Source organism: Diabrotica virgifera, chromosome 6, assembly GCF_917563875.1.
Source record: "Diabrotica virgifera virgifera chromosome 6, PGI_DIABVI_V3a".
In the NCBI taxonomy this organism is placed as follows: domain Eukaryota; kingdom Metazoa; phylum Arthropoda; class Insecta; order Coleoptera; family Chrysomelidae; genus Diabrotica; species Diabrotica virgifera.
Window position 1 is genome coordinate 165,530,462 of NC_065448.1, and position 27,420 is coordinate 165,557,881.

The 27,420-nt window shown below is 31.8% G+C and overlaps 1 protein-coding gene across 2 annotated transcripts in view; it reads right to left on the reverse strand.

The window, feature by feature from the left end:
- Positions 1-27,420, reverse strand: part of LOC114334799 (sushi, von Willebrand factor type A, EGF and pentraxin domain-containing protein 1-like) — a 204,172-nt gene that overhangs the window by 165,450 nt on the left and 11,302 nt on the right. Inside the window, exons 1-5 of one of the 2 annotated variants that reach the window (XM_028284891.2) lie at positions 21,320-21,775; positions 18,585-18,716; positions 11,862-12,120; positions 5,134-5,313; positions 4,931-5,077 (exon numbers count right to left, since the gene is read on the reverse strand). In XM_028284891.2, coding sequence (XP_028140692.1) covers positions 4,931-5,077; positions 5,134-5,313; positions 11,862-12,120; positions 18,585-18,716; positions 21,320-21,700 — 1,099 coding nt within the window. In that variant the 5' untranslated portion in view covers positions 21,701-21,775. Of the gene's footprint in view, positions 1-4,930; positions 5,078-5,133; positions 5,314-11,857; positions 12,121-18,584; positions 18,717-21,319; positions 21,776-27,420 lie in introns of those variants that run through there. The other variant, XM_028284892.2, reaches the window with a different exon arrangement.

Sequence of the window (27,420 nt, forward strand, 5' to 3'; positions counted from 1 at the left end):
TTCATCAAATTAAAAATTATGCCGCTACCCACTCTGTTGATATATCAAGTTCTGACTGAAATTCACAGAAAAAGGTCCCATTTAACAAAGCAGTCTGATGTTCACGTTCACAATACGCGATACTCTCACTATTTACGAACAAATCGCTCTAGATTGCGTCTTTCAGATAAAAATTGTCTTAATTATAACTACTACAATATTTTACCAAAAGATATTAAACAGCTAAGCTGTAACAGTTTCAAAAAAGTAATAAAAAGGTATCTGTTGAAACATTGCTTTTATTGCTCGGAAGAATATATGACTCATTGCAGAACATCTACTGAAATGCTTACCGTGACACAAAATATTTTTTGTTAATCTATATTCTTGTTTGTGATACATATTTATAAGTTGTGTTTTATATTTCTGTTTTATATACCTTGTGATTTTATATACCTTGTAATTTTTATATTCCTTATTTTGACTTTGTAATTTTGACTTGCTACAAACAATTTTTTTTTGTAAAGTAGTTAAATAAATCTATCTATCTATCTATCTATCTATCTATCATAATCGATTTGACTGAAAATTTGCCCACAGATAGCCAAAATATAAGACTTTAAGTGGTTAGAAGGATTTAATTTATATTACAATATCAAAAAAGTTACATGCAATATCATAGTCAAAAATATAGGCGTCTACTGTAAGTACAATTAACTCGGAAAATATCGACCTCACGACAAAAATTGAAATTGTAATAATTGAAGACCTAAGTGGAAGAAGGAGGTATGTTACATATACCTTTTAAGATATGGGCAGTTAAAGTTTTTATTCGTCTACTTTTAACAGGAAAATATTGTTTATGTTATTTGGTCAGAATCGTAGTTTACATGTTACATACCTCCTTCATCCACTAGAATATCTCTTATTAAGCTTTTTAGAGGTACAGTATAAGTGTCATATGATAGTGAAGTTACATACCACCTTAATTCACGAAGAAACTCAAAATTTTAGAAAATGTTACATACCTCCTTTTTCCACTTAGGTCTTCAATTGTAAATACGATTTATTTGGAACAATTTCAGTTCCTACCATTTTTGTCGTAAAGTTAAAAATGGCGGAGATATTAAGCAAAACAGCTTCTCCTTTAAAAATCAAGATGGCGGCTAACGTAATGGGGAATTCATTCGCGATTTTAAATTTAGGCTACTATTGATTCCCCTAAAGATTAATAAAATAAAATTTTGGGCAGCTCGGCACGCAAGGTCAAAAATGCTATCCCGACTGGACTAATATACTTTTGAGTCTGATATTATTGCATGTAACTTTTTGGTATTGCAATATAATTAAAATCCTTCTAACCACTTAAAGTCTTATGTTTTGATTATCTGTGGGCAAATTTTCAGCCAAATCGAGTATGATGTATTTTGGGAATGGAGGAAAATGTAAAAAACTGTATTTTACCGTTTTCTACTCCATAAAATTTGAGCAAAAACTTGTTTTGAATTAAAATAACTTATTATAATGCAATACATATAATGACATTTTTGAGTCCCTTCTATTAAAATATTATTGTTTCCATTGATACTTTACGATAGAAAATGCAAATTTGTTTAAATAAACACCAAATCACTGTAAAATCGCATAAAATAACATTTTGAGAAAAAAAGAAGATTTTTTGAACTTAAATATCTTATTTTTACGTCCCGCAGAAGCTATAGATAGACCAAGTTTCAGAAAAATCGGAGATCCAAAAGTTTTTGCCTGAGTGATTTGACATGGAATGTACCTTATATTTTTTGCTGTATGATTTCAATAATTCTAATCCTCAATTTTAAACTATTTCTTAATCCATCCCTTACTAATAGTTTCACCCCACTCCCCATCTACCAATAAAAACATTGCTGAGACGAAGCCACGCGCGAATATATCTCGGAATCTTTTGATTGTCACTCACCGCGCTCTGAGGACACATCAACCTCTCGTGTACAACCAGCTCTAGCGTAAAGATCGCTCTTGTGTAGCTCCCGTGTGCAACACATCTATTATAGTTACACCTTTCTTTTGGGTACCATTACCGTTGAAAAAACGTTCGTATTCTCTAGGCAATAGTCGAAGACAGTATCGGTATAAAATAATCGCGAATCCTTTAAAACATTTAAAACTCATGCACGAACCATTTAATCCGCGAGTGAACCGGCACATGTGTTAAATCAAAACGCGAACAGTGAAACAGGACTTGGTAAGATTCCTATAAATTTACAATAATGTCCAGGGCCGGCGATAACGGGCCTGCAAGGGATGCATTGCAGGCGGGCGACCCTGTTTGGGGGGTGCCAAAATGAGCACCTTTTTCTGCTGGTGTTACACAAAATCATAGAAAAATTATTTTCTTACAAATTAGTGTGACAAACACTCATTTTCAAAATGCTATGGATTTTAAAATTTAAAATCCAAATTTAAAATTAAAAATTTTAATCCGGAAAATAATTTTTTTAGATAATAAGAATTAAATAAGATATTTACATCCTAATTACATTTTGTACCATTGCCAGAAGATAAAATATCTAAATATAGGTAAATACCTAATTAAACCGAAGGGCGCCTTAGCTAGTATTGCAGGCGGGCGCCTTATACCCTAGCACCGGCACTGAATAATGTCTGTTTGTCATAACCCTCTCTTAATTTCACTTGAACCAGCAGCATCATACAGTCCACAATTTTGAAGTAATATTAATAATTTCGTATATGTATATGTCTTTATTTTACACAACCAACTTATAGTACAACCAGCTATCTAAGAGACTCATTAATATTCAGTTTAACGGGGTGCTACTGTTCGAGGTGTGAAATTACATAATGGTAGGGAAGCTCAAGCGGGGATTTTTGCAGTTACTCGAGCGCGTCAGATTATCATATGGGGAAAAACCTGGTACCCTGCAGATGTACCTCTACCACATATTGGCTCTTAACACAGGGGAGTTCGTTAAGGGGGGCCCTAAAAAAAAATCTATCCTTAAAAAAACTCGAAATTGTCAGATTAAGATAAGGTAAGTTAAGTACATGCAAAAGAGTGTATATTACAAAAATCTGACGATTTGAGCCGGACGTAAGGAAATGGGCGAGTCCCAAAATTTCACAAGAAAAAAGCGAATATTTCGCGAAATGAATGACAGATGGAAAAACTAAACAATATATGCTCAATATTTTTTAAAAATCTATCGAATGATACCAAACACGACTTACCACGGAGAGGGGTGGGGGGTAAATTTAATATTTTAAATACGAATCCCGCGATATTTCGCGAAATGAACATCAGATCGAAAAACTGTAAAATACACGTATTCAATATTTTTGAAAAATTTATCGAATGGCACCAAACACGACCCGTTGTGGGGGGTTACTTTAAAATCTTAAATAGGAGCCCCCATTTTTTATTGCAGATTTGGATTCCTTACGTAAATATAAGTAACTTTTATTCGAAACATTTTTGAAGTTATACTTCTTTACCGGCGATAGAGGGTGATTTTTTTATATGTTAAAACCTATCAGCCCGGCGCATGCGCATTATAACTTTGTTCTGATTGGATGTTCAAATGACATGTCAAAAATTATCCGATATGGCAGCTGTGGTTTGGAGGTAAAGGTAAAGGTAAACAAATGTATAATATATTAGTTTTATTGTTGTGAGGACAGAAACAAAAAAGTTTATAATATTGTAGTGACTTTTAAATAGTTTTTAAAAGCAACAGGTACGTAATAATTGTTAATGTATCATGGGTATAAACCTACCTATTTGATCTGCCAAAATACATAGTATGTAATACTTTTATTTATATAATTTGATTACCATCAAAATTTCTATCAATATTCACCTAATATATTGTTTTTTACTCTATGTTTTGTTGTATTTTTTCAATTCTAAATCATTTCAATTCAAAATTAAAATAATTTGATCAATTTTCAAAATACATATCAAAATATCACAAGTTTAATCCGTTTAGTTAGTCGATCTTCGTAAATAATGACACATAGTGTCCATGGCTAAGCGGAGAAGGCGAATGACTTCCAATACCAACCGCTCTTATCAGCGCTGGTTCGAGTCCCAATAGAAACTTTCTTTTTTGTTTTTTTTAATACATTTTATGATTGTAAGTATATTTATTATATAATTGTATTTTCAGAAAATACGTATTTAGTTAAAAAAATTTTCGACAATTAATGTTCAGACATCATTTGTGGCTTGTTTAATGTGTTTGTGTGTGTTTTATTCTTTTATTTTAATTTTTGGCACTGTTCTAATAAAAATGTTTGAGAAGTAGTAAGTATAAATTAGTTTAATATTTAAACAAAATATAAATAAAAAGTATATTAATTTCGTTTAAATCATATAATAGAAGTATAACTTCTTACGTGCGTACAAAGTACACACACATTCTTTTTTTCGGATTATGGATAGATGGCGTTATAATCGAAAAAAACGAATATTGGAAATGGAAAATTAAATTATAAAATGGCAAGCGCCCACTAAAATGGAAAACTTTACTTAACTGTTTTTGGTTTTAGGACCTACTCTTCACAGCCCAATAGGTCCCCATAACGCTCGAGTGACTGCACATTTAGCATACTTTGCTCCCCTACCATAAATAAAAAAGATCAGAACTTGATAAGTACAAACACGTTTTTTAAACCCCAAGATAGACGACTATATACATGACCATCGCATGCAAATACAACGATGAATTGGATTAACTGATTATGTATACCTAATATAGATATTATGATAAATTAAAGAGACCGTAATGTGTTTAAAGCTGTGAAAGCACAATGATTGCATTGCCCTGTTTCGTGTATTGTAAAGTCAAGATGAGAGGTGAGACAGACTATGGCGAGAGGATGAACTTATAATGTAAAAATCCACGTTCTTGGTTGCTTGTATTTTTATACCTACCCTTACATTCTCGCTTTCCTGTAGCCTTGTATCCCTCCTTGCAAACACAACTATCAAGTCCATACGATGCAGGTATAGTAGTGTGAAAAGGATCAGGACATGGTAAGCAAACATTCGGTCCAGTTGAGTATGTACCAGGATCACAGGCTACAAGTAAAAATATCCACGGTTTCTGAGTTTTTACGCTCAGTAACAATACTTACGAAAACAATTATTTTTTAAACCAGTACCGTAGTATCCGGTCTTACAAACACATGCGTAGTGGCCAGTAGTTGTACCACACGTGCACATAGCATTTTCGTCGCAACAGTCATCTCCTTCTTTGCATAGTTCATTACAAGCAAAATTATATCCTAAAGGGATGTAGTCTCCATGTTTCAAGTCTGAAATAAGAAAAATCGAATACAATATCGCAATGATAAAAAATAAATATTCTTATACAGGGTGTAAAAAAAGGCTACAGCCCAATTAACATAATTAACATGCCATAATTAAGATATTTACGTTGTCGGACTAAAGAAACGAGGCTATAAATTTGTCGGACAAGAAATCGACAATCTTTTGTAATTAATTATAAGTACTTTCAATTGAAGATTAAGAGTTTTGTAATAACAAAAGTGTACCGCGCTAGATTGACATCTAGCGCGGGTGTCGGACACAATGATCGCTCCCTCTTTTTTGTCCGACAAACATGATTTCTTTCATTTTAACGTATAATCTTTTGATTAAAAGTAAAAATAATAGTTTTGCAATAACAAAACATAACCGTGCTAGAGCTACAGGTTTAGGTGTTGTGCGTGCGGAAACGTGTCCAACCTGCACTCTGAAATTTTTCAGAAAGTGGACTCGCTCAAACTAAGCAGTTAAAACCATTTTTAAGACTTTTGTAATCATTTTCATTTGATGATAATGACTAAGAAAACAAACATACAAACAAGTATACATTTGGGAAATGTACCAATAGAAAGGGTTGATAAGTAAAAATACCTAGAAAACTGGATTTCAGAGAAAAATGATCAAACAACAGAAATAAGAACTAGGATAGAAATAGCAAAAAGGCGTTTGTAAACATGAAAACAATTCTCTGCAACAAAGACTTTAGATTAGAACTGAGAGTAAGAGCTTTGACATGCTACGTGTTCTCCATAGGGGGCCATGCCCCCCTAGCTTTTCGGGTGCTCTAAACTATATATTATTATCCATAGTGTACAAAATGTAATGTGCAAAATCTTCACATCTGCCCCCCCCCTGAAAATTTTTATATGGGCGCCCATGGTGTTCTCGATACTGTAACATGGACTTGAAAGCTGGACATTGAAGCAAGAACACATAAATCCATAAATAAGCTACAGTCATTTGTGGTGTAACAGAAGGATGCTTAGAATAGCATGGACTGTTACGGTTTTTTTTAAACCTTGACAATTCATTTATATATGTTAAACTGAAAGATATTTAAATACTTTAAAACCTAGTTCCTATAAAATAGTTGGTTCGTTCGCAAAATGGGTCTGTTGAGTTGTTTTAGGAATGTCTGAGAACGTAGAAATGTGTGTACCGCTATCTTTTTCTGACTCAGAACCCTTGTATAGGTTCTTGTCACATAACTTAAACAACCGTGGTTCCGTTCTCAGATATTCGTTTTGAGCCATGGACTCGAAGGATATTAAGGAAAGGCGGTTGATATCCGGTCTCTTTGATTGGGGCTGGACGACATCGGCCATTGTAAAGTGGAGAACTTTGCAAATTCGATTCATCAGCGATAATTCAGCCGAGTTTATGAAAACTCACCGTTATTTGAAGGGCTTGTGCCAGTGACGGATTTAAAGCTGTTAATATTTTGTAAGCTGATGAAAAGTTTTAATTAGTTACTGTGACATAACCTCAGCTTGGGTACCGCTGTTTTTCATCACTCGAGGCTAAGGGAAGGTCCTGGTAACAACCCCTATCTGGTGACCACATATAACACCTTAGGCCAACTTCTTGAGGACATAGCTAGTGACCCTCTAGCAACCACCACCTAGAGCTAGTAACCAGCTAGTAGCTAGCACCTTTAGTGTAACCAGAGACACCACGATTGGAACACCACCTACTAGACCAGTAAGCAAGAACAGAGACCCATAAGTCGGTACCAAATAACAACCGTAACATCTATTTTATATATACCATATTATATCCTATAATGTGTCCATACCTACCACTTTGTTCAGATCTAAATCCTTCCTGTTACCCTCATTGTACACCCGAATTTAGAGCTATACGAGGGTATTATATATTAATTGTACTTAATGTCTTGTACTTGTCTTTTCAGCCTTAACAGTACTTTATATTTATTTTATAGTTAATAGTTTTAATAGTCATTATACATTTTCTTATATTTTGTTGCAATTCCCCTATTTTCTTTTATTTTCTGTTTTTATTTTATGTTCAATAAATATTTGTATTTACAGGTTGTTTTAATGCTCAGAAATAACCGGGTCACCTTCTGCTGAACTCACTAATAAATCCCTGAGATGAGATAAAGAGAGATTTACTATATATATTTTTTGTATTTTATATTGTAAATACATTAATATTCATTTTATACCTTTAGTATCAAATCTTTATGTAACAGGACACACAAGAAAACGAACACGGAAGTATTGCGAAAAATGGGCAAATAATGCGAAATAATAAACACAATAAAAATAAGAAAGTTACAATATCTGGGACACGTAATGAGGGGAGAGCGATATGAAATACCGGGTGTCCACTTATATTTTCCCCCATTTTAACTGCCTATAACTTCTAAACGGCTCAAGATAGAAATATGCGGTTTTCACTGAAATGTTTTATTTTAGTAAAAGTTTTGTCTGAATGGATGGATTTTTTTATATCGCTTTCAAATACGAAATAAAAAATGGCGGATTTTTGAAAAAAACTTTGTTGACTTTTTTTAATGGAAGACCCAGTATATTCTTTTGTAAATTGAAAGAAAGGTCATTCACCTATCTAGCGATATAAAGTTTTTCAAAATCGGTTGTCAAATCACTGAGTAATTAATTTTTAAAATGAGAGGTGCAACGTGGATATCATCTACCTAAATAACATAACTAAGTAAGTTATGTGATTTCCACATTGCATCTCTCATTTTAAAAATTAATTGCTCAGTCATTTGACAACCGATTTTAAAAATTTTTATATCGCTGGATAGATAAATGACCGTTTTTTCAAGTTTTTAGGTAAATGACCATATGTTGACCAAAAAAAGTTGTTGACTTTTTTATTAAAACACCCAGTATATTTTTTGTGTCTTGAAAAAACGGTCATTTACCTATCCAGAGATATAAAAATTTTTAAAATCGGTTGCCAAATGACTGAGCAATTAATTCTTAAAATGAGAGATGCAATGTGGAAATCACATAATATCATTTTGCTCAGTTATGTTATTTAGGTATGTGATATCCACGTTGCACCCCTCATTTTAAAAATTAATTACTCAGTTATTTGACAACCGATTTTGAAAGACTTTATATCGCTGGATAGGTGAATGACCTTTCTTTCAATTTACAAAAAAATATACTGGGTGTTCCATTAAAAAAAAGTCAACAAAGTTTTTTTTCAAAAATCCGCCATTTTTTATTTCGTATTTGAAAGCGATATAAAAAATTCAATCCATTCAGACAAAACTTTTACTAAAATAAAACATTTCAGCGAAAACCGCATATTTCTATCTTGAACCGTTTAGAAGTTATAGGCAGTTAAAATGGGGGAAAATATAAGTGGACACCCGGTGCTAAGACTGATAATACAGGGAAAGATAAGAGGCGGAAGGAGTATAGGAAGAAGGAGAGTGTCATGGTTGAATAATTTAAGGGACTGGTTTAAATGCAGTTCTATAGAACTCTTCAGAGCAGCAGTACAGCAGTAGATAGAGTAAAGATAGTGATGATGATATCCAACCTCCGATTAGGAGACGGCACTTAAAGAAGAAAAATCATTTTCAAAAAAGGACGGTGTACTAGGGACTATTCCATTTGCTTTAAAAATAACTAAAATTTATTTATTGCCAGTGTTTTATTCGAAAACTAACAACATTGTTTATTTTTGATGAGCAGTTTATATCGCTTGCTGGAATTTTATCATGTGTGATATAGAAGTAGTTCCTGTAATGGAACATTTCACAAAAAATGCATTTTTTCGTCGTTTTACTAGATTCTTATCAAGACATTATCGTAAACATTTTAAATAAAACTGATAATAAAAACTATAATGAATCATTCAACAAAAAATTAAAAATTAAATTATAAACTTTATAGTATACATATTCTCTAGAGAACAAACGTGTGCTATACTGTGTGTACAGATGAGCCACATCCTTTTTTGCAATTGTAAAATATCATTTTAAGTAGTTCTTCTGGTACAGGAATATTCGTCATTTTGTTTGGTACCAAGGTGCCATTCACTTTTCCCCAATCAGCAAAATTGAGAGTTTTGTTGCCCGGTATGTAAATACAACGCAGACACTGCATGTATACAAGAATAAATACATCAAAAACCTCAAAATTTAGACGCTTCGTAATTTTCAAACATTATCACTAGAAAAATGTATTTGGTCTTTTATCAATAACTCGGCTTCCTTTAAGCTTTTTGCATTCATTTACACATCATTTTGTAGGGAATTTCATAAGATATAAAATAATGAGAGTTGCAATCTTTCTAGACCCTTTTGTTAAGAGACTTTAATGCCAAAGGGCTAAAAAGACGCTCCCTTTGCATTGAAATCAAAACTTTAAACGCTTTTATCTCGCTTAATTTATATGTTACGTGATTTATAAAAAAAGAAAAATTTTCAGTACTGTAAAAGCTAAATTTTTGGCCAGAACACTTTTTTTCATAAATCCAATATTTTTTGAGATATTTTGAAAAAATAACGTATTTTTTTAAAAATCTAAAAAAAAAATTTACTTATAACAAGTTTTTTCGAAATGTAATTGTTCTAAATGATTCAAACTAAAAAAGTACTATAAAAATGTTTATTAACATTTTCTATAAAAAATTAATCCTTTTTCCGTTATTTCAGCTCAATCTTTGCATAAATTTACGAAAAACAAAAAATTTGTTTTCAATGACTCATAAGTTGCTTAAGAGGATCGGTACGTATTTTCGGCTGGAATGCTATTCAAATGGGGATTCATTTTTTTTCGAATCCTGAGAAAACTAATAAGTATTTTTGAAAAATTTAAACGCAGAATGAAAGATCACGTTATTAGCGAGGGCCGAAAGTCCCTGAGAACTTCTATAATGTTTATTTTAATAAGTTACAGGGGTGAAAAAAAAAGAGAAAATTTAGTGTGATTTTTAAATTCAAATATATCATTCAAAATAAACTTTTTATTTATTCTAAGGGACTTTCGGCCCTCGGTAATAATTTAGTCTTTCATTTTGCGTTTACATTTTTCAAAAATATTTATTGGTTTTTTCAGGATTCGAAAAAAAAAATAAACACAATGCCGTGGTAATATTTTCCAAATCTATCTTTGTCTTACAACGCACTCAGCCGAATATAATATTGTCAGCATATATTGTCAGTCAGACACTGACACTCAGTCACAATTTTAAATATTTGACATTGCATCGGGAATATGTTGAGTTATTGATTAAATATTATTGAAATATAGTGTATTTGATAAATAATTGATTTAAGACGTGAACTTAATAAAAAGTTATTTATTGTGTATTATTTGTGGAAGATCCAAGCAGAGAATACATCAGGATAATATTATATTCTGTGATCCAAGTATTTTGTTGTTAAAGATGTTCAAAATTGTAAGCGTTCCATAACAATATATTATTAAAAAATCACTTTAACACTTTTCTTCTTTTCTCGATTGAGTATTAGTCTTTGTTGTACAAATAAATTATTACAATCACTGAATACATAGTTAGTGAAAAAATTATCACATTTATTAACTGAATTAATAATTTCCAATTATAAAAATAACAGTTATCCAAGAACATTCAAAACCCATCTCTTTAAATTAATTATGACATTTTCAAGTAGAATGACATTCTAGTAATGTTTACATATCCATACCAGTGTGAATTTTACTACAAGTAATTTGCCGTGTAAGGACAGAAAAAGTAGGGATAGCCGTAAAATATTTGCGAATTATGTACCCATAGCCTTAATATTATCTAAAAAATTTAATTAAAACTTAAATTTAATTAAAGTTTCTTTGTTTTTTTATAAGCTAAGATTTTAATAGTGATGATTTTTTCCTGAAAATGCGTAATTTCGAGTTATTTGCGAAGAACTATTGAAAAAGGTGTTTTTTTTTTGAATTTTTAATCGCGAATAACTCAAATTATTAAGTTTATTAAAAAAATTATTCTACTTTTTCTTCATAAAATTCAATTCTCTATCGATTCCGGGTGTCATTTTGAAATTTTAAATTTCTACCTCCGAGATAGGGTGGCATTCACCCCCGGGGTGGAAGCATACATTGGCACCAAGTCTGGTTTGTTATTTGCATCATTTTTGAGCTACTGTCAAAATTTCAAACAAATCCATGAAGGCTTTTAGAATTGCGAGGTGAATTGCTTGAATGATTGTACTATTAAGGAATTTCACACATTTCAAGGAATTGTCTCTTAGAAGATTTTTTTCTAACAAAGGATCTTGACTTCAGGGAAATCTATTTTGTGTTTGGTACTAACGACATGTTGTGAAAAAGTACAAAAATGTTGATGACATATTAATGTCGCTTCTGTAAAAAGCAATGCGCCCTTAAAGGGAACGACCAATTTGTCCAATGTAACAAGCGATTGCAATCATCCTATGTTATGGAGTAAACAACATTGATTTCTTCTAAAGTGAATCACACAGTCAGTAATTTCTGTCAGTAATTGCTTAAAGTAAAATATAAAGGGTTCATATAATATACTTACTTACCTGAGTGTAGGGCTCTCCTAGCCAAACTTTCAAACTCATTGAAACTGTCAAGTAAATAACTATAGAACTGACCAGGAGTCGACGATATATCGTATAGTTCCTTGTAGTTCCCATTCTGTATCCCAATGGTAAATATAGAGACAGCGTTCAGTTTTAGCTGCTTTGCTATCGGCACAGGATCGCCACCATTTGAATATCCATCAGTTATAAGGAATATTACTTTCTTGGAATCGTTTCTATTAGATAAATCAAATATTTCCTGAAATCATGTACCATTTTAAGAATAGGGAACTTGCATAAATTTTTAAATATTAAAAAACATAAGGTAACATGATCTTAAATCGCTTGCATGCGAAAAAAACAAATATTTTTAACCCGTACGCTAATTACGACGCTTTGAAAATGCTATAAAATTCAAATATCTTAGGAGGCTCTTGAACGTCTTTCTATTGGTTCGACGTCACGGGCCACGGTAAACCGGGCTAGCTAGTCGGAAACAACGCGATTAGGGTAGGTATCACGGGTATATTACATTTTAATCGTCTTTAATGAAAAATTCCTAGGTATTATTTATGTTCATCTTATATGTATATTGTAATAAGTAGTTCCCCAATCAGCTTAGTTTTAAACTGAAATTGATAAAGTTGAGTGCTACTTTGTAAAGAGTTTAAAACGCGTAAAGGCCGCGTCCCACCATCAAATAATTTGATCAAACTGGTTTGAGCAAACTGAAAGTGACAGTTAGTGACATCACATCCTGAGTGTTCATTGTGGATAATAATGAAAAATTTTAATTTTAAATAAAGTACAAATAAGTTAGACAACTCAATACAAAAAATTTGATCTAACTAGACTGATAGAGAGTGCACAGATTTTTAGAATTTCAAAAAAACTGCAATTGTGACGTCACTTTGACGTACTTCCGGAGTTTGCTCAAACTGTTTGATCAAATTATTTGATGGTGAGACGCGGCCTTAATATGACGGACGAGGGTTTTTCAAAAGGTCAATCTGACTAACTTACCTACCGTTGATGTCTTCATCGTGGCAACTTTTATAAAAAGTAGTGAAAGCTATTCTATTGGAGAAATGCGAGGTGTCAAGGCAAATAAGTAAGAGTTATTAATAAGCATGTTTAAACCGTTTATAACAATAGTTTGGTACCATTATATTATAGTATACGGTTTACCCCGAGGGTTTGATCTACCTACCTCTAATCGAAGGATTTCGTATATCCTGGAAAATATTACGGTGTAATTTGCATTATAATAAAGATTATATTTTATTGTAATGTTTATTAGTACCTACTGCAGCCTTTCATTATTGTGTTCAAAACCTTCTGAGAAAAGATTATGGTGATTAGCAGACGTACCGATAGAACGTGTACATAGCCAACAAAATCCTTCTTTACAAAGTTAATAATACGCATAAATAAGAAGAATCATTATTGTAATTTTACAACTTAAATATCTTTATCATCTCAGCTTATACTTACACCGCATCCCTCGGTAGACCGCAAGCTATAGTAGAAACCCGACTGTAGACCGCATACTATAGTAGCATCAATACTTTTTAGTTACTCTTACTCTTATTACTAAAAGTTTTGTTTATTTTTAAGTTACTTGTTTCTTCTTTGTTCTTCAACACAAGAAACGACAAAAGTAATTTCATAAAAAAGAACTTTTTGATACATGTCAACAGAGATAAAATGTTAATATTTTGCCTGTCACAGAAAAAATCATTTTTGCCACAGAGTAAAACAAGACATTTCAACTATATTATTTATCTATGGGCAAACTGCATTAAATGCAATAGCCCACCCCGAACGGACAAACGATACGAGTGGCCTGTGACGTCAGACCCCAGGTCTCGCTTTTGAAGTTGTTTAAAACGGAAATTTTAGGCGCGGAACTTTGATTAGATGTTGTACGTACACTATTCATTGTTAAGACGTAATATTTTGAATATAACATTTTAAAACATAAATTAACAATTTTATGCAAAAATTTTTTTAGTGCAAATTCCCTATTAAATACAGGGTGATTGATTAGTAGGGTAAAGCTCAATAGCTCCGCTATAGTAATAGATAGCAATAAAAGTTAATAACAAACATTTTAGCCACCTTTGAGCTTCACATTACAAAATTAGTTAGAATGTTACAGGGTGTTCGATAACACAGTGGCAGACCTAACTTATGTTTTTTTTAAATAGAACACCCTATATTTTATTTTATATTCGAAATCCTGTTAACTTCTCCATCACAAAAATATAAAGGTTTGTAATGTTATACAGGGTATTTACAAAGTTATAACCAATTTTGTATGAAAATCGTAATAAGTTCAACTCCCTGTATAAATAAAAATAAGCACAACAGCAATGGTTTATTAATGCCATATTTTTTTATTTATTGTCAAAATTTTTAAGAATTATTGATATTGCTAATTTTCTTTATATCAAATACAGGGTGAATCAAAACGCAAGTACATTATTTTCTCAGTAATGTTAAATGGAACACCCTGTAATTTATATCATTATTGAAAAGTAACATTAACGTACTTTAATTTTTATATAACATTCCCTATGCCCAAATTTATTAGTTTTCGAGATATTTTCATTTTTTAGAGTAAATTATTTTAGGTGTTTAAATTTATCTAAATTTTAAGTAAGCCATGACTGAATTGATAATTGAAGATTACCAATTATCAATTCGGTAATTAATGTAACACTGTAGCAAATAAAGAAATAAAAATAATTTATTACTAATACATTTTACAAACAAAAACATAACCACTACATGCAACATTTTTGAAACAATTAAAAACTATTTTTTTATGTAAATGCAACAAATAAACAAAGAAAATTAGTAATCAATTTTACAAAAAAACACACAAACACAAAATACAATATTTTGTGAAGACAATTAAACACTACTTTTGTATGTAAATGTAACAATGTAACAAATAAAGAACGAAACTTAATTTATCAGTAATACATTTTGCAAAAAAACATATTTGAAAAAATTAGAAGCTACTTTTAATAAAATATTTTTAATATTTAATTACATAAGGTGTTCAAAATTATCTCTTAACATATTTATGTACGCCTAAAACGATCATTGAATGAGCTACTTACTCTACGGAGCATTTGTAAATTACACATCGAAATACACTTTGTATTCTATTTTTCATCTCATCCCTTGTTGTTGGAGGTATTTTATAAACTTCATTATTAAGAGGAATCAGTAGCGATCAACAGGTAGCGAAAACGCGTTCCAAGATTGCGGCTGTAATTTTGAATATTTTTTCGATATTTGGCACACGTATTCGTAATATAATAAAGAATGGAGGTACAGAGCCCAATTTGAAAAATATATTAATATGTGGAAATTACTCTGTAATTAAATACAATATTAAAAAAACGAGCCTGTACCGCCATTAAGAAGAACAAAAAATACACTTTCTTTAAATAAACCTTTTAATCCGATGCCTAGATTTTGTGTCATTTTGGAACTACTAATGAAATAAAAAATTTTAGTAGTTTCAAAATGACACAAAATCTAGGCATCGGATTAAAAGGTTTATTTAAAGAAAGTGTATTTTTTGTTCTTCTTAATGGCGGTACAGGCTCGTTTTTTTAATATTGTATTTAATTAAAGAGTAATTTCCACATATTAATATATTTTTCAAATTGGGCTCTGTACCGCCATTCTTTATTATATTACGAATACGTGTGCCAAATATCTCGAAAAAATATTCAAAATTACAGCCGCAATCTTGGAACGCGTTTTTGCTACCTGTTGATCGCTACTGTTTCCTCTTAACGTAACCCCAAAAAAATCAGTCCAGTTTATTAAATTCTGGTGATTTGGGTGGCCACGCTACTGGTCCATTAAAAAATGAAAATATCTCGAAAACTAATAAATTTAGACATAGGGAATGTTATCTAAAAACTAAAGTACGGTAATGGTACTTTTCAATAGTGATATAAAATACAGGGTGGTCCATTTAAAATTACTGAGAAAATAATGTACTTGCGTTTTGACTCACCCTGTATTTGATATAAAGAAAATTAGCAATATCGACCATTCTTGAAAATTTTGACAATCCGTTAAAAAATATGGCATTAATAAACCATTGTTGTTTTGCTTATTTTTATTTATACAGGGAGTTGAACTTGTTACGATTTTCATATAAAATTGGTTATAACTTTGTAAATACCCTGTATAACATAACAAACCTTTATATTTTTGTGATGGAGAAGTTAGCAGGATTTCGAATTTAAAATAAAATATAGGGTGTTCCATTTAAAAAAACATAAGTTTGGTCTGCCATTGTGTTATCGAACACCCTGTAACATTCTAACTAATTTTGTAATGTGAAGCTCAAAGGTGGCTAAAATTTTTGTTATTAACTTTTATTGCTATCTATTACTATAGCGGAGCTATTGAGCTTTACCCTACTAATCAATCACCCTGTATATATGAACAAGCAGAATACGAAAGCATTCAACGCTGAATTTCACATTCTATTCGTGGACTTCTGAAAGGCCTATGATAGTGTCCCATCAAATACTATAGACAATAATACATACAACTCTTGACATTGTCCATTAATTTTGTGGAAGTAAACAAAATAGCGCCATTTAGTGGTATGAGTTATCACCACAAACTATGCATTTAAAAGAAAGGTATTTTTGTAGGATGAAATCAAAATACAAATTTAGTTGTGAGCTATTTTCTTTAATTTTATATTCTTACTTTTTAATTTACATACTTTTTCCTTTTTACTATCGTTAATTTTATTTACATACGCTTTTATTAAAAGATCAAAATATTTATCTATAAAAGTTTTGTGACAATTTGGAGGTACATACATTTTGGAGAGTTTCTTGTAAGTAACATTTTAAGTTTAAATTATATTTAACATTTTCAACACTCTCTTGTATATAATTTTGAAAATACCTTTTAAATATATCATTAATTTTATCTGAAGCTTCCTTTATAAGTTACACCTAAATTTCACACTATCAGGTGTACCTATTATTATTAAAACCCTTAGCCCTAATAATAGAAAATAAATTTTCTATGCAGTCTGGGGTTAGCTTTCTTGTAAAAAGAAATTGCAGCTAACACCCTCTCATCGGGGTGAATGGAGGCAAAGTAATACACTTTTTAGTTAATTTTGTTGCCATTCTAGGTATTTTATAAGATATTTTGTGTAAAACACGATTTACCAAGATTAGCTAATTAATTATCCAAAAATTAACAAAACTAAATTTGTATGTTTACGTTGAGAAAACGGAGTTCAACTCAAGCCGGCAGAGGCGCTAGTGGTTTCACTACTTTTTATACTATTTAACGATGGAAAACTGGCTAAAAGGTGATTCTTTTGTTAAGAAAAAACTGCAATCTAAGGCGAGTTTAATCGTTCATCTACTAGCAATGACGCTAAAGTGCCTCAAGTATTTTCAAATGTTAAGAAAGAGAAGAAAATGTTACGAAAATTCCTGGATACCTTCAATACAGATTCACGTTAGGAAGAAGAACCGCGCGGAAGAAGAACCTCCACCCCAATATACCCTTTGTTTCGAAACCTTGGCTAACGAAGATATGAAGCCTTCAAAACCTAATTTCAACCACATTTCAACTAAACATTCTGAAACCTTAAATAAACCTTCGATAGTTTTTCAAAGAAATGATTTCGACTCGGTCGAATATGGACAATGTTGCATCGGGGCAAGGTAATAAATAAAATTACCATGGCCTTTTACCAGCTGTCTTTGCTAATAACAAAAAATAGCGCTCCGCACACATCAGGTGAAAATCTTATTTTGCCCGGAGCAGAAATAATTTCGTCACTTCTGTTTGACGAAAAAACAAGTCAACAAATATGTAAAATACCCCTATCCAACACTACAGCGAAAAGTAGAATCGAGGACATGTCTGTTAACGTATAGGAGAGTTTAATATATGCTATGAAAGAAACAGACTTTTATTCTTTACAATTAGACGAAAGTACAGATATTGCTGACAAAGTTAATTTGTTATACTTAGTAAGGTTATTTCAGTGGATCAGTTGAAGAATAAATGTTATTTTGCCACACACTAACACCACTACAACTGTCCAATACATTTTTGATTCCTTGGATAATTTTATTCGCGAAAATGGAACTAATTGGTCCAAATGTGTAGGGCTTACAACCGATGAAGGCTAGGGATGGGTTCGCAATTATGAAAAAATATCACAAAGTCGCCAGGCATAAAAGGTTGGGAACCACTGCTCTAAGTGGCCTAGCCATCGCCACCGCAGCCTGTTTATTTTGGTAGATCTACCAATACTAGGCTCACTATAAAGGTGGTAAAGTTTAAAATTATAGCGTCGACGCCATAATTGGTTTTCCTCCACGCCTTTATAGATATGTCTGAGGATTTTACGTTTAAGTTTTTTACATTATCTGTTCATATTATGACACAAAATGAGGTCATCATAATGGACTAAATGATAGAGTTGTAAAAAGCTCAATAAATACAGTCGAACCCGCTTATTAGAATACCGGTTAAAGGAATATCCCGGTTTAAGGAATAGAAATTTGAGGTCCCAAAACGTTTTTACTAGGCACATATGATCGGTTATTAGATAATATCCCTGTTATAGGAATACTTTTCCTTGACACGAAGGCTATTCCAATAAGCGGGTTCGACATTTACAAACCTTTTGGTACTCACCTTGGCCTTTTTAAGTGCCCCTAAAGTAAAAGTTTCTCCTCCTCTATATCGTACCCGCTTCAATTGTCTCGTCAGTAAAATGCACTTATTATAATTTTGGGAAATTTTCCCAATCTGATCAATATTCTTGAACTGAAAAAAATGCAATGGAAGAAACTACATATAACAAATGAGAAGCTTATAATATAGAACAATAGTATATTGTACAAGTGAGAAAAAAGACATATTTCTCACGAGCGCAGAAGTTTGTTGGCACAAGCCGAGGCACGAGGCGAGTGCCGCAAATCAAGCGAGGGAGAAATATGCCATTTTCTCATGTGTTGTACACTGTACTTTTTCTATGGATGCGGTTTTGTCAAGAGTTCAAACTTCAAAATTAAATAATTTAGGTGTTTTAGGTATATTATATGCATAAATTGAAATAAATAAATGTAGGTATTTAATACATAGTCTTAAAATTTATATACTTGCTTTATTTATTTCAAATTCTAATTTGTTAGACGTAACAGTTATTTTCGAACAGTTTTAAAAGGTAATTCCTGGCAAGTTTTGCTTCAACACATTTTATTTGACAACATTAATTGATTGTGTTTGTATTGTGCACGTTACCATGGAAACGGCGCGGCGATCATATATGGAAAACAATAGGAGAACCCGTGAGAAAAAATATTTCTCACTTCAATAGCCGACTTTTCTCACTGCATGAGAAATTGTTCGTTTTGAATGTATGTAAGTAGTGAGAGAAATTGCACATTGTATAGCATCCATAGAAAAAATTAAATCGTACCGGGACTGATAGTAAATTTATCAGTAGGTATATCGCTAATATACAGGGTGTCCCATAATTAATTGGACATTAGCTCACGATGTCACATATATGACATCGAAATAAAGCGTTTGAGCCCAAATTGCTTTTGCAAAATATTGCTAGTTTTCGGTCTACAGGGTGATTTAGGTGAACCGATTTAAGTGAAATTTGGTATCATGCTATTATTTAGTATGCGTAATAAGAAAATGTTATTAGTTTTACTACTGACACCAGGTGGCGCCACCTATATAACATTGGTTCGTTAATTTGACCTTTTCTTTTGTCCGAACTATATGCATACTCTCGGAAAAAAACATGAAATAACATTCAATTCTACACAAAAAAGGTATTCTTTTTCGACGTGCATAAAATGAAAAAAAAATGTATAAAAACTTATGTAAATTCAAACATTATTCAAAAGGTCTTAAATGTCAGGGAATGTTAAATTTATTAGTAGTAGATAATTTTTGTAACACAAAATGCATATGATTGAAACAATAATTGTTTTTAGTAAACCTTTTACGAAGTAACAAATTAAACAAAAAATGAGAAATTAAATGAAAAACAATTGACAAAGTGAATAATTCAAAGCGGAACGGAAACAAATTACAAAAAGTGTATTTTGCGAAAAATTAAATAAGTACAATGCATATCATTAACAAAATACGTTTATTTCCGAAAACGGTGCATGTGCATACAGGGCGGACAAAAAATATGGTCATATTAATGAACCAATGTTATAATAGGTGGCGCCACCTGGTGTCACAGGTAAAACAAATACCATTTTCTTATTATGCATACTGCATATAGCAAGAAACTAAATTTTACTTAAATCGGTTAAATTGTTTTCAATATATCCCTAAAAAGAATAGAAAAAAATATTAATGAATCACTCTATAGAACGAAAACTAGTAACATATTGCCAAAGCAATTTGAGCTCAAACGCTTTATTTTGATGCCCCATGATGTATACCCATTAGCTAATGTCCAATTAATTATGGGACACCCTGTGTAATATACAAAATAAAATTAGTAGGACATAAGGAGTGTCCAAATTGACAACAACGTTATAAGATTATATATTGCCTAATGTCTGTTTTAGTTGTGGAGTGAACTGAGTAGCTCTGTAACCGATGCAGCCGGTCCCAAGCCCGGAAAAAAGAGGACGGATCGAAGAGTAATACCTTTACAAAAAAACAGACCAGAGTTCAGCTAATAGCACTCTATGAGGGTGTCTTGTCTAGAATTACAGATGAATACCACAATAACCACAACGACGATGAAGGCGGATAAGGATCTTAAAAAAGAAACATGCGACATGTTAAATATGCACAAAAAAGTTCGTGAAGGGAAAAAGGGAAAGGAAAATAATTGAAAAATCTCGAAAAATAATTGAAAGATAGGGTAACTAACTACACATATAACTGAATTGTTTCAACATGACAGGCCAAACATCCAGGACAATGTAAATCAAGAAGGATCTAAATGCAATAAAATAGCCTAAACCAAGAAAGCAACTGGACCAAAAAATATCCTAACGGAACTCTTAAAAAATCATACAGGAGGACTACACCAGAGCTCTAGTTGAGCTTTTTAATGACGTGCATATACTACTGGCGAAATAGCGCAATTCCGAAGAAACAGCTTGCAAAAAAATGCGACGATTACAGATTAGTCTGATGAGCCACACATTGTAAAGTTTCTTATTATTATTCATGGAAGAATAAGAAGTGTAGAAGAATAAAGGAGACGGCTGTTAAAGAAGAAGATGAAGTAGTCTTAAAGATATTGTTTTACAAAGGTGTTAACGCTATAATATAAACTTGGTACTTCCAATTGAATATACCTATCATTAAGGAGCAAGCGGGCAATGATTTAAAAGTAAGTTTAAATGTATTTATAAAAGTTAGAAGTACAGAATACTTACAATATTATTGGGAGAACTAAATGTGACCACTGCTACCCTTGTGTGATTATAATCCACTATAACATCACTCAACAACTTTTTCACAAACTTTAACTCACTTCTAAAATTATTTTCACCAACACTTGACGACCCGTCTATCAAAAACACAATATCTAATTTCGTATAGTTCTTAATAGTCTCTGTATAAGTTTTCAAAACATCTCCTAATACATCTATTTTCGATTTCGATTCACTTTCTGAACTCGCTTTTTCGCCGTCGAATAATCGTTTTCTTCCGAAATTTAAAAATGCACTGTAATTATTAAATGTATCTTCGGCTATTTCGCAATTTATATTTGCTATCAGACTTATAATTAATAAGATAAAAATAGTGCTGGTCATTGTATATATGCACCGATCAGTATGTTCATAGTAAATGTGCGGATCTTCCTAGTAAGTCTGTTAAAACAATTTTGTAGCTCAGTCTTTGAACTATGTTTGCAGGAAATGCGTTCACTACATAACGATAAACTCAAAAAAATTTGTCAGTTATAGTTTCAATGACGTACATGATATAAGTAAATGTATGTGGTTTTAGCATCAATGATTTCGTAATCTGTGGTCTTTGGCCGTCTTACTTTTATTGGATCAAATTTCTTTATTTCATTCACAACGTGAATGCTTATTTCATTCTTCTTGTTAAGGCAATATCTTGTTTTTTTAAGTTGTAACCTTTTTAATGGGAAGGAACTGGTAAATCTTCTAGACACAATACCAGGCCGTCTCCCGTCAAGATGGTCTACCGTGTGTTGGATTCTGGGTGGATGAGCCCATCTACACGCAGTCTCCCCAGAGGAGTCTTACTCACAGATACCTTCCATTACAATTGTAGCTAGATAGTGTGACGCCTAAATACTTAAACTCCATCAGTGGTTCTATTATCTGACCTTCCAGCTCCAATTTACATCTTATTGGATTTGCTGTTATAACCTTGCATTTTTGTCTTTTTTGAGAAAATTAAGGTGTTAAATTTTCTGGCGGTTATATTAAATTGGTGTAGCATACGTTGTAAATCATCTTCACTTTGAGAGATTGGTATTGCATCGTCTGCGTAACAGATTATTTGAAGTTGTTTGTCTCTCATTTGATATCCTTTTTTAGTTTTTACTTTTTTTATTATCCCATCCATGATCAGGTTAAATAATAAAGGACTCAGGGAATCACCCTGTTTTATCCATTGTCAGTTTCAATTAGATCAGTTAGTTCATCTTCTACTTCTACTTTTATTGTGTTGTTCTGATAGTTGTTTTCGATTGTTTTAATTACCTATTCCTGGAGGTGCATCTCTTGAGTATAACAAATGGATAACATCCTTTAATTTTACATTGTTAAATGCTTTTTTAAGGTTCACGAAACATAAATATGCCGGTTTGTTATATTCTAATGATTTCTCTTGAACTTGCCTCATTATAAATATAGCGTCAGTGTATGACCTTTCCGACCGAAAACCTTGTTGTTCTTCTGCTAATGTTATAATTTCATTCAGTTTGTTTCTTATCACTTTGGTTGTTAATTTTAATGTTATGTTTAATAAGTTAATAGGCCAGGGTAATAAGACAAAATATACCCTGTTCGTGATACTTCGACAGCCAGGGTACCGAAGCGTTTTTTCGACAGGTAATACCTATAAGAACAAATTGTAACTATTTCCTGAGTAGGATCTGGCGGCCATTTTTATTTATAAACAATTTAGTGTCAAAAAACGGCCTTTTTCCCTTTTTTTCAAACTAATTTAAAACAGTAAGAACTATGGTTTTCTTAGTACAAACATCTTCGAGAGAATGGAAAAAGCTTTAAAATGGAGTATTACAAAGTTTAATACACTCATTTATTGTTAATATAATTGCTAAAAAGGTCGAAATTTCAAAAAAAATTAATTTCGCAATAAATATTGTAAAAATAAGTATAGAGCTTTGAAATTTTTGTCAAATGAGGGTTCTTTGGTGCTTAATATGTGACAAAAATTTCAAAGCGATTCATTCAATTGTTTAAATTTTATTCAAATTGTTTATCCCAGAGAGGTTTATTGTTTAACCATTCTACAGGTCTCAAATGAAAGAGCATGAACTAAACTTTTAAATTGGTTTAAAAAAAGTGAATAAAAAATGCATTTATTAGTAATAAATAATTGCGCAAGTATCGTCAATTTTTATTTTTTTTTTAAACTTTTTGAATAACTTTTTTCAAAAAAATCTATTTTTTACTGTTTTTTAGGTGCATAACTACCAAGTAATATTATTTATATGATAATTGATGAAAAATTGTAATAAATATATATAATTTATTATATAAAAAAATAAAAAGTTTATAAGGAAAAATTGAACATACTTTTGCGTAATTATTTATTACTAATAAATGCATTTTTTATGCACTTTTTTAAACCAATTTGAAAGTTTAGCTCATGCTCTTTCATTTGACACATGTAGAATGGTTCTAGCATTATTTTTTTCTGACTTATGTTATTGCAAAAAAAGCTCTCTGGGATAAACAATTTGAATAAAATTTAAACAATTAAATGAATCGCTTTGAAATTTTTGTCACATATTAAGCACCAAAGAAACCTCATTTGACAAAAATTTCAAAGCTCTATACTTATTTTTACAATAGTTATTGCAAAATTAACTTTTTTGAAATTTCGACCTTTTTTCGCAATTATATTAACAATAAATGAGTGTATTAAACTTTGCAATACGCCATTTTAAAGCTTTTTCCATTCTATCGAAGATGTTTGTACTAAGAAAACCATAAGTCATACTGTTTTCCATTAATTTGCAAAAAAAAGGAAAAAATATCGTTTTTTAACACTAAATTGTTTATAAATAAAAATGGCCGCCAGATACTACGCATGAAATAGTTACAATTTGTTCTTACAGGTATTACCTGTCGAAAAAACGCTTCAGTATCCTGGCTGTTGAAGTGTCATGGAAAAAACCTTATTACCCTGGACTATAATTCCTCTGTAATTCTCCGGGTTCAATTTTTCTCCTTTTTTGAAGAGAGGTATTACGATGCTTGATCTTCATTCATGTGGTATTCTGCTTTGTTATATTATTTTGTGGCTTTACTTGTATACTTAATTATATTAATTTCATAGACTCATTGACAAATTAAATAGTAATTTTATCTGCTTAAACTGGTATAATATGATTGCATTTATCAAAACGTTGCCATAGGGTGGTATCAGTCGATTTATTACACAATTCCGGTCATTGTGTGCGATTATAACATTCTTGAAATATTCATATGATACTTTTATAAATAGAACTCATATGGCATCGATATACTCGTACTTAACTACAAATTATAGTTGCACATGTTTTTCTTAAGCACTTCGCCAGATGAAAAGATATAAGTGTATAGATTTTAGGCGCCCGTCAATGTCTAAGATGGTGCATTAAATTTATATTTACTCAAAAGTGTAGATATTAGCATATAAACACTTCAAAAATCTTGCCCCAAATGAGATTTTCAAAAATAATCAAACTAATTTTCAGACACTGGTAGATATTTTCACTTTGTTTTATTATCAAAATATAAAAGAACATTTTAAGACATCTTAATTTTTTATTTTAATAATTTTTTATTGTTAGAGCAATAGAATTAGGTAACCATAAAATAAAAGAATGTGGAGATAAAATTCGGACATGTCTATACAAAACAAATAATTGTTTTTACTATAATTGTTGTGACTTGTTAAAACTTGGCCTAGGCCAAACTAGTTTGTCCTGAACGCGTTAGGATAAACTAGTTTGGCCTAGGCGATATGATAAACTATAGTTTATCCTGATATTAATACGGATACTGCAGGATAAACTAGTACGGCCTAGTATAAACATTATAGTCTACCTACACAGCCAAAATAAATAGATAAACTGAATAAAATACTCTGTAATTGGATGTAAGATATGTAATTATTTTTATTAAAAAGATAATGATTAGTCGTTAAAATTAATGGACAATTGGGAATACAAACAATCATATTATAACAAACCTCAATTATAAAAATTATTATTTATTTTTCTATCGAGTGCTTTGGTGACACTTACAATAATTGCATAGTATCATTGCCATCTTGCACTTGCATCTGTTTGTGGAGCAGTTTTTGTCGCAGTTGCAATTGGCCTTGCCACTGATCCAACTGAATTTCTCGTAGCTTATTAACAAATTCGTGGAGACGACTGCATATGCAGACTCTTACAAAGGGATATTACTGTCTGCATATGAAGTCGTATCTGTGAATGTGTTAAGTAAGAAAAAATAAAACCCAGAATATAGTTTCTTAAGGCGGAAATACATATCCGCGCCGCAAACTCCGCGCCGTGTGAGCGCCGCGCGTTCGTGGCGCGGTCAATGTTCGTTAAAATTTTTCATTTTGACGAACCTTCCGCGATCCAGAGGAAACTTACGAACATTTAGTAATTGTAGATAATTAGTATTAAATGTGGGTGCCTACATTGGATCCGTTTTTCTCCGATCAGATCAGATCCGATATCGGCCGACGTCGGGAGTATAGCTTCTCCTATTCTCATCGAGAAGTGTTTGGTTTCATTCCGATTGGTTGCAAGTTGAGTTGCAAGTTGGTTGCAAATTGGTTGCAAATTGGTTGCAAGTTGGTTGCAAGTTGGTTACAAGTTGGGGGTTGCAAGCTAACATGTTTAAATATATTCAATGTCATCATCTCATTTTCACTTTCCACGGTAAACATCAATAAGTTTGATATTTCCTTCCTAACACTCCATTACTAACAAATATTCAACTCAGGCGCCCCAAAACCAACAAACCACTCGCAAACCCGTCCAAATACGTATTGCGAACCATCAAAGCATTTGTTGAAAAGCCGACAGAAGTTAGATCGTGGTGCGCCGTGTGCGAGCCGTTTGTGTGCCACTTGAAAACACGTACTAATCTAACAAATATGCTGCGCGCGAGCGGCTCTCACACCGAGCAGACCGCATATGTATACCCGCCTTAAAGTACACAAAGTTTGGTACCAACTTTGTAAAATCCTTCGTTATTTGTCTGAACTCCAATGATGCTTTTGAGATCAACTTTGCCTTTTGTAACATCCGAAATAGGTATAGTAAAATTATCTCCAATGTTGGCTGGTGGATGTTCATTTTGTTAGCCTGTTTCACACTATTTTCTGTTCCGCTTCTTCTATATTTTTTAAATGTCATTGTCAGATAAAGAAACTTTTTCTTGGTTATTAATTTCTTCAACGTTAGCATCACTGTCTTCTCTTAGATTAACATTGCAATTATTGTCTATTATCATCCTTAAGTTATCTTCATCCTGAATTTAATTTATGATTTTTTGCTGCAAAGATGAAGTACGGCCTAAAGTCCTAAACTAAGGCCCTGAAATATCGTTAAAGGTTGCAGCTACGAGAGATTCAGTTAAATCAGAACAGAGTTTTGTCAAATAGGGTAAAAAAACAAAAACTGTTCCATAAACAGATGCAAATGCAAGAAGATAATGATATTACGCAATTCTACGTATCACCCAAGCACTCCATGAAAAAGCAAATAATAATTTTTATATTTGAGATTATTGCTTTTATAAAAAATTGATTATTTTTTGTCTGATTGTTTGTATTTCCAATAATTGTCCCTTAGTTTATGGCGAATTATTATCGTTTTAATAAAAATGGTTACATCCTTATCCTTATCCAATCTTACATCCAATTACACAGCATTTTATTCAGTTTTGGCTTATATCAGGTAAACTGTAATGTTTATACTAAGCCATACTAGTTTATCCTGCAGTATCCGTATTAATATCAGGATAACCTAGCTTGGCCTAGGCTAAAATAGTTTATCCTATCTCGTTAGGACAAACTAGTTTGGCCTAGGCCAAACTGAAATCGGGTTTGGCAGGTAACATATACATATATGAGACCCTTAACATACGTCGCTAGCATCATATTTCGAATGCCTCTAACCGATTTATGGCATCTTATGAGACTCCAACTTTTTATTCCGTAGAGGACAATAAACGTATAATTAGTCCAGGGCGCATCTGTTTTGAGATATACGTTGAGAGGTGACTCATATTTTTTTGCA